This window comes from Salvelinus alpinus, chromosome 3 (genome assembly GCF_045679555.1).
Source record: "Salvelinus alpinus chromosome 3, SLU_Salpinus.1, whole genome shotgun sequence".
Lineage (NCBI taxonomy): Eukaryota > Metazoa > Chordata > Actinopteri > Salmoniformes > Salmonidae > Salvelinus > Salvelinus alpinus.
The window spans coordinates 62,075,090-62,092,310 of record NC_092088.1 but is presented as its reverse complement, the minus strand read 5'-3'; the positions used below and the strand labels follow the sequence as shown (position 1 = coordinate 62,092,310).

Here is a 17,221-nt window from a genome sequence, read left to right as displayed (position 1 = left end):
TGTACAGTAAGCTGTCTATCTTATATTGCTACCCACCTTGGCGTCTGTCTCAGAGAACTTGCCGATCTCCCTCTGGTTCATGGCCAGGTCTGAGCCCAGCAGTAGAGACCGAGGGGGGAGACCGCCTACCCCCTCCTCCAACATTGGGGTGAAGGCATGGGGGTCCCGCATGTACAGCTTCAGTCCATGTTTCTGAACACACACACACACACACACACACACACACACACACACAGTGGGTATCATAAGTATTCACCCCCCTTGGGTGTATTTCACGTTTTGTTGCGCTACAGATTGAACTACATAGATTTAATTGAACTTTTGTTTTGTCATTGATCAACACAAAATACTCCATAATGTCAAAGTGAAAAGAAAATTCTACACATTTTTACAAATTAAATACCTAAAATATAGTTGTTGCATAAGTATTTACCCCCTTTGTTTAGGCAAGCCTAAATTAGTTCAGGAGTAAAATCTGTTTTAACAAAATTGCATAATAAGTTACATGGACTCACTCTGTATGACACAATAGGGGTTGTAATGATTTTTGAATGACTACCCCTTCCTTTGTCCCCCATACATACAGTTGAAGTCGGTAGTTTACATACACCTTAGCCAAATACATTTAAACTCAGTTTTTCACAATTCCTAACATTTAATCGGAGTAAAAATTCCCTGTTTTAGGTCAGTTAGGATCACCACTATATTTTAAGAATGTGAAGTGTCAGAATAATAGTAGAGAGAATGATTTATTTCCGCTTTTATTTCTTTCATCACGTTCCCAGTGCGTCAGAAGTTAACATACACTCAGTTAGTATTTGGCAGCATTGCCTTTAAAATGTTTAACTTGGGTCAAACGTTTCAGGTAGCCTTCCACTAGCTTCCCACAATAAGTTGGGTGAATTTTGGCCCATTCCTCCTGACAGAGCTGGTGTAACTGAGTCAGGTTTTTAGGCCTCCTTGCTCGCACACGCTTTTTCAGTTCTGCCACAAATCTTCTATGGGATTGAGGTCAAGGCTTTGTGATGGCCACTCCAATACCTTGACTTTGTTGTCCTTAAGCCATTTGCCACAACTTTGGAAGTATGCTTGGGGTCATTGTCCATTTGGAAGACCCATTTGCGACCAAGCTTTAACTTCCTGACTGATGTCTTGAGATGTTGCTTCAATATATCCACGTAGTTTTCCTCCTCATAATGCCATCTATTTTGTGAAGTGTCAACATGATGCTGCCACCCCAGTGCTTCACGGTTGGGATGGTGTTCTTCGGCTTGCAAGTCTCCCCCTTTTTCCTCCAAACATAACAATGGTCATTATGACCAAACAGTTCTATTTTTGTTTCATCAGACCAGAGGACATTTCTCCAAAAAGTACGATCTTTATCCCCATGTGCAGTTGCACACCGTAGTCTGGCTTTTTTATGGCGGTTTTGGAGCAGTGGCTTCTTCCTTGCTGAGCGGCCGATATAGGACTCATTTTACTGTGGCGTTAGATACGTTTGTACCCGTTTCCTCCAGCATCTTCACAAGGTCATTTGCTGTTGTTCTGAGATTGATTTGCACGTTTCGCACCAAAGTATCTCTAGGAGACAAAACGCGTCTCCTTTCTCAGTGGTATGACTGCTGCGTGGTCCCATGGTGTTTATACTTGCGTACTATTGTTTGTACAGATGAACGTGGTCCCTTCAGGCGTTTGGAAATAGCTCCCAAGGATGAGCCAGACTCGTGGAAGTCTACAATTGGTTTTCTGAGGTCTTGATTGATTTCTTTTGATTTTCCCATGATGTCAAGCAAAGAGGCACCGAGTTTGAAGGTAGGCCTTGAAATATATCCACTGGTACACCTCCAATTGATTTAACTGATGTCAATTAGCCTATCAGAAGCTTCTAAAGCCATGACATCATTTTCTGGAATTTTCCAAGCTGTTTAAAGGCACAGTCAACTTAGTGTATGTAAACTTCTGACCCACTGGAATTGTGATAAAGTGAATTATAAGTAAAATAATTTGTCTGTAAACAATTGTTGGAAAAATTACTTGTGTCATGCACAAAGTAGATGTCCTAACCGATTTGCCAAAACTATAGTTTGTTAACAAGAAATATGTGGAGTGGTTGAAAAATGAGTTAATGACTCCAACCTAAGTGTATGTACACTTCTGACTTCAACTGTACTACATCTGTAAGGTCCCTCAGTCAAGTATTGATGTCACGATCGTCGTAATAACATTCGGACCAAAGCGCAGCGTGAAATCGGTTCGACATTTTATTAGAAGTGAACCGCACAAAAAAAAACTATAAAGAGCAACCGACATGTGAAGCTATGGAGTGCTCACAGGCAACTACACATAAACAAGATCCCACAAAACACAGTGGGGAAATGGCTGCCTAAATATGATCCCCAGTCACAGACAACGATAAACAGCTGGCTCTGATTGGGAACCATACCAGGCCAACATAGAAATAAAACAACCTAGATTACCCACCCTAGTCACACCCCGACCTAACCAACATAGAGAATAAAAAGGCTCTTTATGGTCAGGGCGTGACAATTGAACTTCAAGCACAGATTCATCTACAAAGCCAGGGAGCTTTTCGAAAGCCTGATAAAGAAGAGCAGTGATTGGTAGATGGGTAACACTAAAAATAAGCAGACTTTGAATATCTCTTTAAGCAAGGTCAAGTTAATAAGTATGCTGTGGATTATGTATTAAACCACCCAGACACAAAGAAACAGTTGGCCTTCTGAACTGCAGGACAGGAAGGAAACTGCTCAGGGATGGTGGTGATTTAAAAACAGCTACAGAGTTCAATGCCTATGGTGAGAGAAAACTGGGGATGGATCAACAACATTGTAGTGACTCCACAATAATCACCTAAATGACAGAGAAAAAATATATAAAAATACACAGAATAGCATGGTGGTGGCTGCATCATGGTATGGGTATGCTTGACATCGGCAAAGACTGGGGAGTTTTTTAGGATAAAGAGAAACGGGATGGAGCTAAGCACAGGCAAAATCCTTGAGAAAAACATGCTTCAGTCTGCTTTACATCAGACCTTTCAGCAGGACAATAACCTAAAAAACAAGGCCAAATCTTTACTGGAGTTGTTTACCAAGAAGACAGGGAATGTTCCCGAGTGGCCAAGTTACCGTTTTGACTTAAATCAGCTCGAACATCTATGACAAGACTTGCTGTATAGCCATGATCCCAAACACCTTGACAGAACTTTAAGAATTTTTAAAATAATAATGGGCAAATATTGCACAATCCAGGTGTACAACGCGCTTAGACTAACCTAATAAGACTCACAGATGTAATCCCTGCCAAATGTGTTTCTAACATGTATTGACTCAGGGGGGTGAATACTTATCTAATCAAGATATATTACTGTTTTATTTTTCATTAATCTTCCACTGACATTACCGAGTATTTTATGTAGATCGTTGACACAAAATTACAATTAAATTAATTGAATCCCACTTTGTAACACAATAAAATGTGATGAAACACTTGTGATAGGCACTGTAACACACCTGATTGATTCAAATATTCAAAGACATAATGATCAATTCATTCTTTCAAAAGCCTGCACACCCTGTGGGTCACCATAGACGTTACATAGAAGATCACTGATATATCAAGTATGATGGCTGGTCTTCACCTTGAGCTCCAGGTCTCTGAAGATGTGTGGTCTGAGTAGGCTGAGGAGATAGGAACACCGGGAGAAATGGAAACCTGCAGACAGACATACAGACATGAAAAGGAAACACATTAACTACATAGTTAACAACTTGAGCTTCTACAACAAGAACACACATTTTTTTCTGTGAGAGCAGATGTTCTACTCTTTTTGCGTCTGTGTTGACTCTACTGAACACCCTGCTGCACTACCATGACCTCCAGAGGGACCCTCTGTAGCAGGAGTCTGTCACCAGAGAGAGTGAACCTCACCTGGGATGATTTCCTCCGACACTGCCGCCCCTCCCAGAACGTGTCTGCGTTCCAGAACTGCTGTCTTCAGCCCACCCTTCTGCAGATAGGCTGCCTGTGAATACACACACACACCCACACAACTATTAACAAAATGCATGTAGACACACACACGTAAGTTAAGTTTGATATGTCACACATTCATGGAGATGGATATATTTGGTTAAGCAAATATCCACTTACCGCTACCAGTCCATTGTGTCCTACAATGAAAAATGATATGAGTGTCAAACATCCGTTTATAAAGATACTAGTGCCCTGATTGCTATAGTAAATCCAGCAACAATATATTGACAGTATCCACATTTGCAGAAACTATTAATCTAATTTGGCTCCTGTCCATTGTTTCTCATCCACTAGTGCTGAGCGATTAGTGTTTTTTAGGTCAATTTCGGTTCGATTATTAAAAAATAATCACGGTTTTTCAATTTTAGTTTCGATCATTTTTTAAACATTAAATGCACTTTGCATTATGTGGGTTGAAGGAGTTTAACAACACAGAATAAAACAATAAAAGTCTCATGATGGTAGTGACTGCCCATTACTGCTCATCACTTATTAACCATCATTTAGTAACATTACTTCAATAAGATATTTCAGTTGTTGTGCATATTACATTTGTTTTATTTGATTACTTTATTATTTCATTCCAAGTAATCTCACCTCTACAGAGCTGCTGCTTATGCTATCTGACAAAAAAACTATTTTGTAGTTCTTCAAAATAAGGCATACTACTGAATACCAACTATCAATCACTTAGATACTGTACTTTCAGGTAGAGATACCTTTTGAAGCAACAGCTGCTCTCTATATCACCTCACGATCGCGCATTCTTCTCTCTTCCGTAGCAGGTGTAAAAGAAACACAGACCGGACAGTAGATTCACAATGGTTTGTGGTAATTGTACTTAATTACCACGTTTTATGGGCTAAACTATGTAGAACATTGGCCTATTGGAAACCACAACTCCCTACTACACTGCACAATTCAGTCTGGATCTGATTTATCTCTGGAAAAAATGTGCAATGAGCACATTGAGCTCAGAAAAAAAGTATTGAACAGATGTCTGTGAATTAGTTGTTTAAAAGAAAGCTAGGTTAAATATATATATATATATAAATAAATAAATTGTTCAAGCACAAACAGTCTTTGTTATACTAAAAAAATAAATGGGTTAATGAGATATGAACCAGCGGGTCAGCTCAGAAGACTGAAGGCATGGCTTAGTATGGGCGTGGCTTTCAGTCATTGTTGGCCACCCGTGAAAGTAAATGTCATTCAGGTTCAGCTGTTCTGTTTTGTTGTTATCATATGATAAGATTTTGAAGCTTTAATGTGGCTTACAGAAGTATATGAGTGGCTGTAAATACTACATCATAATTCTCTATCAGCCAGTGTGTTTCAGTAGGACAAAGTGGAAAGACTGGTTGCTGATTGGTTGGTTAAAACCGCATTCAAGCCGGTGTCTAGTCCACAAGTAGTCTCTGCCAATGCCTCAACAACCAATTTTCAGGGGAAATGGAAAGAGAGCCTGTGACTTCCGCTTTTGGACGTTAACAAGGCGACACTCCATATTTACTGGATTGGTTGAACAGTGCAGAAGAGAACATCTCAACAGTTTTTTTTTCTTGTCAAGGACAGTTATGTAGGGGATCTAGTTTCAGGCGTTTATTTTAAACCTGCTACGTTAGGTTATTCCACAAGTTACCACCACCTGGGCTATGACATTGAAATGCCTATTCTCTGTTCCACCTCAAAGCGCAATCCACTGTCTCATCAGCCCAGCCAGGCAATTTATAAACTTGATCTCCACTCTAAAAAGCATATAGACATTATCTCCCATTTCTTTTAGACTGGCATTTGGTTTTCGACAGAGGAGATTTATAGAAACCTTTCTGTCTCTCTGACATCTGCAACATTGTTTCAATATTGAAATTCGATCTCCAGCTGTCTCATAGTAATGAACGTGTCGGGAGTCGGGACAAGAGACAGGGAGGCAACTTTTCTCAGCCAGTCGATATCATGAATCGGCATCATTTTTATGGATGTGTACAAAGAAATGTCAATAGAAAAACAGGTCAAATGAAAGGAAATTCAGCTAGTTTGCTGTCTTTCCAGCTTCAGTTTTAAGTGATTGTGTTAGCTGTGTAGTTGGCTAGCTCCTCTCAACAGTGGCTAGAGTACAAATGTTCCACGGCAGGCAAAATTGCGCCTCATTAGCTCATTGTTATGGCTGTATCATTGTAAAAAACATACACAAATGCAGCTACTTGGTGGTATTTTGGCTGCACTGTTTGCATGACTCGGTTAGTCAAATTTGGCTAGCTAGAAAGCAAGGGATAAGAACATTGCCAGCATGGTAACGGAACATTTAGAACGAACCAATGGGTATTTGACTGCCTTCATGACTCATGACCGCCTGTGTGGCGGTAAAACAGTCACCGCAACAGCCCTAATTGTGGAAGGATGGAATAGTATGAATAAATTCAGAGAAGCCTGTGTTTGGAGAAGCCTGTTTTTGGAGAAGCCGGTGTTTGGAGAAGCCTGTTTTTGGAGAAGCCGGTGTTTGGAGAAGCCGGTGTATCAATGAAATTCAGATAATGAATGGACTTCGTCTCGGCCTAACAACACCATGCCAGTATATCCTCCAAACACTGGTTTCTCGGGTATTATTGCCTGTCTCTTATCACACAGAGAAAGGCGATACTGTATCAGTTGACAAGTCAAGTAGAAAAGGGGATGTTGTACAATGTTGCATGTGGCAGAAATGGCATAAAACACTGTGCTCTGTTTTTACTGTAGCCAACTGCTTTACAATACCCTTTTCTACTATTAAATGTCCTACATATGTACTGTATAAGGATAATGTAACTGTAACACTGAAATACTTCTCAACATACTCACAACTTGCCTTTTCTCAACATGCTCACAACCTGCCACTGGATGAACGCTACATGATGAAGATTATCTCATAGAACAAACGTAACGTATAAGGTCTCTTAAGCCTGTTTACCACAGACCTTATTTTGGGCGTTTATCCAAAAACCCTATGAAATCTCCATACATTTTCCCATAGGCTTTGTTCAACGACCATGGCGGAGTTAGTGCCTACAAAAATATGCGATTACTATATCTATAGGAATCAGCCGATATTAGCTAAAAATGCCAACCTCGGTATCGGCCGATGTGTAGTTAATGTCGATGTGCAAAACCGATGTCAAAGCTGACGTGCATACCTATATAACGTAGGTACATGACGTAATGACGCCACGTAAAATTGTGCGCTATACATGCAACACAGCATTACTAACCTAGCCCACAATGTCTGCTGTGTGGATCGAGCAGTCATCAAGTCGAGCAGTCATTTTAAAGAGTAAGAAAATTTCAGTGCGACAACTTAAAGGCTGAAACCCATTAAAGCCAAGATAATGGAATTAATTTCCCTTGACAATCAACCTTCTCTCTGTTGTGGGTGATGTTGGCTTTCTCCAACTGGTCGAGCACCGGTACACCCTACCAAGTGTGTTATTTTTCAGATGTTGCCCTACCGGAGTTACACAGCAATCACTGCTATTAGCTTCACAACATACATACTATGGAACGCCGTTTGGGTCTTTGCGTGTAAAAAAATATACAGTAGCACTGTCAAAGCTGTACAATAAAGTCTGCAAACACCGGCCACGAACAATGTGTTTACAATAACGCGTTGGTAATAAAGCATAATTTGTTTGACCGCAACTTCTGGGGTAGCTAGCTTTAGCTTGGTACCTAGCTAGCAGCAATACAACCAGCCTGAAAACAATGACCAGTAGAAACTGCAGTCATTTTCATTATTCTTAGCAATGATTTAGGAATCCTTGTGAGTAAGTATTAGCTAGGTTGCAATTTGTTGTTCGCCTATTGAAATTGAAGTCAGTTAAGAACAAATTCTTCTTTACAATGACATTCTACCCCGGCCAAACCCAGACGACGCTGAGCCAATTGTGAACCGCCCTATGGGACTCCCAATCACATCCGGATGTGATACAGCCTGGAATCGAACCAGGGACTGTAGTGACGCCTCTTGCACGGAGATGCCGTGCCTTAGACCGCTGCATCCATGTGTGTGTATTAACTATTTATCTGTACTAGAATGCTTAAAAGGCCGCAAAAATTTTAAGTATCGGTATCGTTTTTTTGGCAAGGAAAATATTGGATATCGGTATCGGACAAAAATGTCATATCGGTGCATCACTAATTAATATTGCTCTCTATTTATATTATATTACTAGAAACACAAGCATTTCGCTGCACCTGCTGTAGCATCTGCTAATCTGTGTACACGACCAATAAGCTTAACATACAGTACATCTCTGATCTTGTCAATATCAGATGGACCTGAGCCCATTTTAATATAATTGTAAAATTAGCCAAGCAGTAGTAATTATTGTGTTATGGGTCAGATGGAATGATCTATGTGCATTGTATTTGGGGAAAGGGAAAATACAAAGGGGGCCTGTATCTGAGGGCAAGAATGATTCCATAAGAGTTGAATACGAGCCATTTGTCTGGAGTTCGAGTTGATAGTGTTATAGAACAGTTGCTACGATATATCTTTACTCTTTTATTCCATTATATACTCTTAATATGAATATACAGTTTTAATATAATCTTAGGGATTTAAAGTAAAGTTAGGTTTAAACTCTTTGTGTACGAGAAGAGTAATTATCTAGTGGACTGCAAGAATGTGTACTCCCTAACTCAAGGCCTCTCCTGACTGATTTGAAAATCTGTAAAAGGTGTGGAGGAGTAAGAACACCTGCCCAGCAATAAAGACTGGTTGTTCATTCTAGACACCGAAGGGCGGTCTAGCTGGGAAGGGGGGGGGGGCCTAGTCGGAGGTTATGAATACATGTGCTTGTAACTTTGTATGTGTTCTTGCAGCTGCATAACCCAGTCAGGTGAATAATTCTAGCCTGAGCTTTCTTTGGTATCCGTATAGATTATTGAACCAGAATTTAGAACCTAACAGAATTATAATCATAATAATCATCATCATAGTAGTACATTTGACTATACAGTATATCATACTTTTTGTTTCTACTTTACAGTGCTTTCAGAAAGCATTCATACCCCTTGACTTATTCCACACTTTGTTGTGTTACAGCCTGAATTCAAAATTGATTTTTTTCTCACTTATCTACACACAATACCCCATAATGACAAAGTGAAAACGTGTTTTTAGACATTTTTGCAAATTTATTGAAACTTAAATACAGAAATGTCACACCCCTGAGTCAATACATGTTAATGATATAATCACCTTTGTCATCTATGCATAGTCACTTTAATAACTCTAACTACATGTACATACTACTTCAACTAACCGGTGGCCCCGCACATTGACTCTGTATCGGTACCCCACTTTATATAGTCTCGCTATTGTTATTTTACTGCTGCTCTTTAATGACTTGTTACTTTTCTCTTATTCTTTCTTTTTTTAAACTGCATTGTTGGTTAGGGGCTCGTAAGTAAGCATTTCACTGTTGTATTCGGCGCATGTGACAAATCAAATTTGATTTGATTTAATTACAGCTGTGAGTGCTATGTTTGGGGCAAATAAATAAAAAACATTACTGACTACCACTCTCCATATTTTAAAGCATAGTGGTGGCTGCATCATGTTATGGGTATTTTTATTTTTTTTTACCTTTATTTAACTAGGCAGGTCAGTTAAGAACAAATTCTTATTTTCAATGACGGCCTAGGAACAGTGGGTTAACTGCCTTGTTCAGGGGCAGAATGACAGATTTGTACCTAGTCAGCTCGGGGATTCGATCTTGCAACCTTTCGGTTACTAGTCCAATGCTCTAACCACTAGGCTACCTGCCGCCCCAAGGGTATGCTTGTAATCGTTAAGGACTGGGGAGTTTTCAGGATAAAAAAATGGAGCTAACCACAGGCAAAGTCCTAGAGGAAAACCTTGTATTGTCTGCTGTCCACCAGACACTGGGAGATTAATTTACCTTTCAGCAGGACAATAACCAAAAACACAAAGCTAAATCTACTTTGGAGTTGCTCACCAAGAAGACAGTGCATGTTCCTGAGTAACCAGGTTAGTTTTGACTTAAATCTACTTGAAAATCTATAGCAAGACCTGAAAATGGTTGTTTAGAAATGATCAACAACCAATTTGATAGAGCTTGAAGAATTTAGAAAAAGATCATGGGGAAATGTTGCACAATCCAGGTGTGGAAAACTCTTAGAGACTTACCCAGAAAGATTTACAGCTGTAATCGCTGAAAAATTTGCTTCTACAAAGTATTGACTCAGTGTGAACACTTATGTAAATAAGATATTTCTGTATTTAATTTTAAATAAGTTTGCAAAAATGTGTAAAAATATGTTTTCACTTTGTCATTACAGGGTGTGTAGATGGGTGTGAGAAAAAAAAATATATCCAATCATTTTTGAATTCATGCTGTAACACAACTAAATGTGGAATAAGTCAATAAGTCTGAAGGGGTGTGTGTGTGTGTGTGTGTGTGTGTGTGTGTGTGTGTGTGTGTGTGTGTGTGTGTGTGTGTGTGTGTGTGTGTGTGTGTGTGTGTGTGTGTGTGTGTGTGTGTGTGTGTGTGTGTGTGTAATTACTTCCACAGACTTTTTTAGGTAAGATAACCAAATAATACTTTTCTAGTTGAATGAACATATGAGACCATTTGAAATAAAAAGGTTGACTGAATTTTGGCCTACATTTTCCTAAGTTGGAGCTAAGTTTTGGCCAACAATTGTTTTAGTTCAGGTAACACTTGGAATGAAAAGTTGAGTAAACAAAACAAATCCTGTGGAAGCAGTTACTTAATAAAAAGTTTTTTTTTGTATATATATTTTTTATTTCACCTTTATTTAACGAGGTAGGCTAGTTGAGAACAAGTTCTCATTTACAACTGCGACCTGGCCAAGATAAAGCAAAGCAGTGCGACAAAAACAACAACACAGAGTTACACATGGAATAAACAAACATATAGTCAACAACAATAGAAAAAGTATATATGCAGTGTGTGCAAATGAGGTAAGATAAAGGAGGTAAGGCAATAAATAGGCCATAGTGGCGAAATAATTACAATTTAGCAATTAAACACTGGAGTGATAGATGTGCAGAAGATGAATGTGCACGTTGAGATACTGGGGTGCAAAGGAGCAAAACAAATAAATAAATAACAGTATGGGGATGAGATATTTACAGATGGGCTATGTACAGGTGCAGTGATCTGTGAGCCGCTCTGACAGCTGGTGCCTAAAGTTAGTGAGGGAGGTATGAGTCTTTGTACAGTGAATATTTTGGGTTATTCACGCAACTCAACTGGCTGGGTCAAAATAACCCAGTGTGTGTTCTGTCCAATATTTACCCAACGCTGGGTTACAAAATAACCAAAATTGGGTTGGTTTTAACAAAGCATTTTAAAAAACAATGTATAGAGGGAGGCCAACGAGTCCAAATGAGCCTATAACAGTGTTGTTGTGTCACTGTAGCCTGCCTATCTTACATTATCATAAAATTAAGTTTTGTGAACCGTTAAGAAAGCCGTTAAACAAAACGTACAAATGATCAGCAAAATTGAACTAGTTTAGCGCTCCTGCAACTTTGTGTCAACAAAATTGCACAAGCGGCGTGAAAAAAAGTAACCGCCGCACTAGAATCGGAAAGCCCGTAACCTGCACTATGCAGCCCGGTGCAGCATTTGCCAGTCCCCCTTGTCCCCCTACCTCCTCCGATGATCACTGCGTCGTAGTGAGACTTGACAGCTGAGTGACTGGCTCTTGTCACCGTCCCTAGGGTTGTCACTGCCTGCCGAGTTCGGCCTGTCCACACCGTCGCAGCCATGACAAACTTGGATGTAACTTTTCCTGGATTCCTTGTTTTTCTTCGTTGCTCCACGCAACTCTGTAGCCCGAACTGAACTCGTACAAGCTCCACCTACTTGAGCATAGTTTCCCGTAGGTACCGATCCAGGATCAGTTTATTATTGCCCAATCCAGATCCCAACCGTTTATGAAAAAGCTCATAAACTGATCAGCGTCTAGGGGAAACTTCATTTAATTGAACTGACAGAACTGATTGTCTTATAGTTCTACTATACTAATGTTGATTTTCTATTACTATACTGTATTTAAACTGGATTGTATTTATACATTCACCTACAATAGTGTGTGACCAATCCTTTATCCACTGTTACATCAATGAAATCTTATTGAGGGTGATCAGTGCCAGAAATGATACATTTTTATTTTCAAATCAGCATGCATGATTCATGTCACAATTCAATTGCAAAGTTAAAAGGAAAATACAAAATGGTTCATTGGTGGTACAGGACACCAGGTTCGAACCCAGTAGTAGATGGGTGTGTTTGTGTGATAAAGATTTTTTTTTTTTTACTGTATATAGGCTATCATATTAATTTTCTTATAAAGACAGAATGCCTACACTTTACCTAGCAAATTAAAATAAGTTTTGTGTAGAGTACAACCACAGATAGAACAAGGAGCATAAAAATCTTTGGTATGACTTAAACTGTCCCAGAACTAGCTTGGTATTTCTATGGTCTATTTTAAGGATTTGGCTGTCTAACCACACACTGACATACAGCTCTCTGGGTGAGGTTCTTTTCAAGTCTCCAGTGAGTGATGAAGTTCCTTTCATCTACAGTTGAAGTAGGAAGTTTACATACACTTAGGTTGGAGTCATTAAAACTCGTTTTTCAACCACTCCACAAATTTCTTGTTAACAAACTATAGTTTTAGCAAGGACATCTACTTTGTGCAGGACACAAGTCATTTTTCCAACAATTGTTTACAGACAGATTATTTCACTTATAACTCACTATCACAATTCCAGTAGGTCAGAAGTTTACATACACTAAATTGACTTTGCCTTTAAACAGCTTGGAAAATTCCAGAAAATTATGTCATGGCTTTAGAAGCTTTCGATAGGCTAATTGACATAATTTGAGTCAATTGGAGGTGTACCTGTGGATGTATTTAAAGGCCTACCTTCGAAATCAGTGCCTCTTTGCTTGACATTATGGGAAAATCTTAAGAAATCAGCCAAGACCTCAGAAAAACAATTGTAGACCTCCACAAGTCTGGTTCATCCCTGGGAGCAATTTCCAAACGCCTGAAGGGACCACGTTCATCTGGACAAACAATCGTACACAAGTATAAACACCATGGGACCACGCGCCGTCATACCGCTCAGGAAGGAGACACGTTCTGTCTCCTAGAGATGAACATACTTTGGTGCGAAACGTGCAAATCAATCCCAGAACAACAGCAAAGGACCTTGTGGAGATGTTGGAGGAAACAGGTACAAAAGTATCTATATCCACAGTAAAGCGAGTCCTATATCGACATAACCTGAAAGGTCGCTCAGCAAGGAAGAAGCCACTGCTCTAAAAATGCCACAAAAATGCCAGACTACGGTTTGCAACTGCACATGGGGACAAAGATCGTACTTTTTGGAGAAATGTCCTCTGGTCTGATGAGACAAAAATAGAACTGTTTGGCCATAATGACCATCGTTATGTTTGGAGGGAAAAGGGGAGGCTTGCAAGCCGAAGAACACCATCCCAACCGTGAAGCACGGGGGTGGCAGCATCATGTTGTGGGGGTGCTTTGCTGCAGGAGGGACTGGTGCACTTCACAAAATAGATAGCATCATAAGGGAGGAAAATTATGTATATATAATGAAGCAACATCTCAAGACATCAGTCAGGAAGTTAAAGCTTGGTCACAAATGCGTCTTCCAAGTGGACAATGACCCCAAGCATACTTCCAACGTTGTGGCAAAATGGCTTAAGGACAACAAAGTCAAGTTATTGGAGTGGCCATCACAAAGCCCTGACCTCAATCCCATAGAAACTTTGTGGGGAGAACTGAAAAATGTGTGTGAGCAAGGAGGCCTTTACATACCTGACTCAGTTACACAAGCTCTGTCAGAAGTAATGGGCCAAAATTCACCCAACTTATTGTGGGAAGCTTGTGGAAGGCTACCCGAAACGTTTGACCAGAGTTAAACAATTTAAAGGCAATGCTACCAAATACTAATTGAGTGTATGTAAACTTCTGACCTTCTGTGAATGTGATGAAAGAAATAAAAGCTGAAATGAATCATTCTCTCTACTATTATTCTGACATTTCACATTCTTAAAATAAAGTTGTGATTCTAGCTGATAATGAGACATTATTTGGTTAAAACACTGAAGAAGATGTTGGTGAAAAATCATTTTTAAGAGTCTACAGGAGGGCACACGGGGCTACGCAATGAAAAGTTGACAGGCAAGTCTTTTTTTTACTCAAAGACTAGCCAACTAGTCAACTATCTAGTAAATACTTTGGATACGAGGTTGGTGTCTCTTTTTTAAACAGAATTAAACGTATATATCTTGTAATTGAACAAAAGAGTAAGGTGGCCAATAACTGGGGACCGTATGCCGACATATTATTTTGCTAAACCGCTTATCAAAAAGCTGATAGTAGTAGTATCTCCACTGAAATGTCAAACATGCTAATTGCTAACCCATTAACTAACATTTTTAAGACCCCAATAATCACAAAACATTGATGGCTTGATCACAAGATACAACCGTTGAAGGTAATATATTTCTTAAACGCTGTTAAATTTGTCGATAATACAGGGTGCTACACTAGGCCTACTCCAGCTTTGATTGTTTATGCAGCACCGGTCTGTGCAGAGTACGGGCTGAGTAGTGCATGTCAATGCAATAGAATCCTACTCCGATGAGTTCTGCCTACAACAAAATCTCTTGAATAGGTTGTTTGGTTTCGGTATGCTGCATTGAAAGTGGCTAATATTGCATTGATTCAATCACAATTGCCACAGTAATGGTAATCCTTGATAGTGTTAACAGGGAAAACACTACAACAGTGGTCACCAACCTTTTCTCAGTCAAGACCACTTTCTGAGTCAAAATGCAAGCCAAGATCTACCGCTCTGATTTTTAAAAAAAACATGACTTAAAAACGTAAGCCTATGCAACATTAACCAATTAAAAACAGAACTGTAGCAATGAGTTTTGTGCAGTAAGCTATAGGCCCAATACATTATCATCGCATATTAGCTTTGCTTGAATTTGTAAGGGTGCGTGCTGGTGGCAGGGAAGTCAGGCGCAGGAGATCGAACTTGGTATAAACGGAGCAGTTTAATATGTGCTCAAAAACTCAGAAAAACAAAATATACAAAATAATACAAGTGGGTACAAAACCCGTCGCACACCAGAACATATCTTGCACATAGCTTACAAACAAACAATCACCGACAAGGACAATGAGGGGGAACAGAGGGTTAAATACACAACATGTAATGAATGGGATTGGAACCAGGTGTGATACAAGACAAGACAAAACCAAGGGAAAATGAAAAGAGGATCAGCGATGGCAAGAAGGTCGGCGACTTCGACCGCCGAACGCCGCCCGAACAAGGAGAGGGATCAACTTTGGCGGAAGTCATGACAGAATTGCCCTACCAATGCATTGTTGTTTTAAATTATATTTCAAAATTTGAGGTAGGCTATAGGATCACACCGATAATAAACTCAGCAAAAAAAGAAATGTCTGTCAACTGCATTTATTTTCAGCAAACCTAACATGTGTAAATATTTGTATGAACATAACAAGATTCAACAACTGAGACATAAACTGAACAAGTTCCACAGACATGTGACTAACAGAAATTTAATAATGTGTCCCTGAACAAAGGGGGAGTCAAAATCAAAAGTAACAGTCAGTATCTGGTGTGGCCACCAGCTGCATTAAGTACTGCACCTGTCCTCCTCATGGACTGCACCAGATTTGCCAGTACTTGCTGTGAGATGTTACCCCACTCTTTCACCAAGGCACCTGCAAGTTCCCGGACATTTCTGGGGGGAATGGCCCTAGTCCTAACCCTCCGATCCATCAGGTCCCAGACGTGCTCAATGGGATAGAGATCCGGGCTCTTCGCTGGCCATGGCAGAACACTGACATTCCTGCCATGCAGGAAATCACGCACACAACGAGCAGTATGGCTGGTGGCATTGTCATGCTGGAGAGTCATGTCAGGATGAGCCTGCAGGAAGGGTACCACATGAGGGAGGAGGATGTCTTCCCTGTAACGCACAGAGTTGAGATTGCCTGCAATGACAACAAGCTCAGTTCGACGATGCTGTAACACATCGCCCCAAACCATGAAGGACCCTCCACCTCCAAATCGATCCCGCTCCAGAGTACAGGCCTCAGTGTAACGCTCATTCCTTCAATGATAAACGCGAATCCGACCATCACCCCTGGTGAAACAAAAATGTGAATTGTCAGTGAAGAGCACTTTTTGCCAGTCCTGTCTGGTCCAGCAACGGTGGGTTTGTGCTCATAGGCGACGTTGTTGCCGGTGATGTCTGGTGAGGACCTGCCTTACAACAGGCCTATGCACAGATATTTGATTTATCACACTTGTCACGACTTCCGCCGAAGTCGGTCCCTCTCCTTGTTCGGGCGGTGTTCGGCGGTCGATGTCACCGGCTTTCAAGCCACCGCCAATCCACTTTTCATTTTCCATTTGTTCTGTCTTTGTCTTCACACCTGGCTTCACTCACCAATCACTTGTTTATTATTTAACCCTCTGTTCCCCATGTTGTATTTGTGAGTGATTGTTATTTGTTACGTGGATTATTTGTCAGGCGTTGCACTTTTGTTTTAGACTGTGTTTTTGGCACTTGTATGTGTTATGTGCTGTCATTTGGTAACCGGTATTAAAGTGCGCCTGTTCATTATACTCCGCTCTCCTGCACTTGACTTCGCCTCCCAGATACACGCATTACAACACTGTTGTTAAAGCAACATTATCTTATACTGGACAGGGAATATCACATTACTGAACACAGCACCTTGATAACTTACGCAATACTTACAGTGCCTTCGGAAAGTATTCAGACTGCTTGACTTATTCCACCTTTTGTTAGGTTACAGCCTTATTCTAAAATGTATTAAATTGTTTTTTTTTACTCAGCAATCTACACACATTACCCCATAATGACAAGCAAAACAGGTTTTTAGTATTTGGTATTTTGTATTTGGGAAGTTTCTCACATTCTTCTCTGCAGATCCTCTCAAGCGCTGTCATGTTGGATGGGGAGCTTCGCTACACAGCTATTTTCAGGTCTCTCCAGAGATGTTTGATCAGCTTCAACTCCTCGGTCTG

General features: G+C 40.2%; 1 protein-coding gene across 2 annotated transcripts in view; it reads right to left on the bottom strand.

The window, feature by feature from the left end:
- The window catches only part of pyroxd2 (pyridine nucleotide-disulphide oxidoreductase domain 2), a 30,278-nt gene extending 18,342 nt beyond the window's left edge, over positions 1 to 11,936 (bottom strand). The window contains exons 1-5 of one of the 2 annotated variants that reach the window (XM_071393602.1): positions 11,737 to 11,936; positions 4,174 to 4,193; positions 3,952 to 4,045; positions 3,662 to 3,735; positions 37 to 192 (exon numbers count right to left, since the gene is read on the bottom strand). In XM_071393602.1, coding sequence (XP_071249703.1) covers positions 37 to 192; positions 3,662 to 3,735; positions 3,952 to 4,045; positions 4,174 to 4,193; positions 11,737 to 11,854 — 462 coding nt within the window. In that variant the 5' untranslated portion in view covers positions 11,855 to 11,936. The remainder of the gene's footprint in view (positions 1 to 36; positions 193 to 3,661; positions 3,736 to 3,951; positions 4,046 to 4,173; positions 4,194 to 11,736) is intronic. The other variant, XM_071393603.1, reaches the window with a different exon arrangement.
- Positions 11,937 to 17,221: the final 5,285 nt, after the last annotated feature.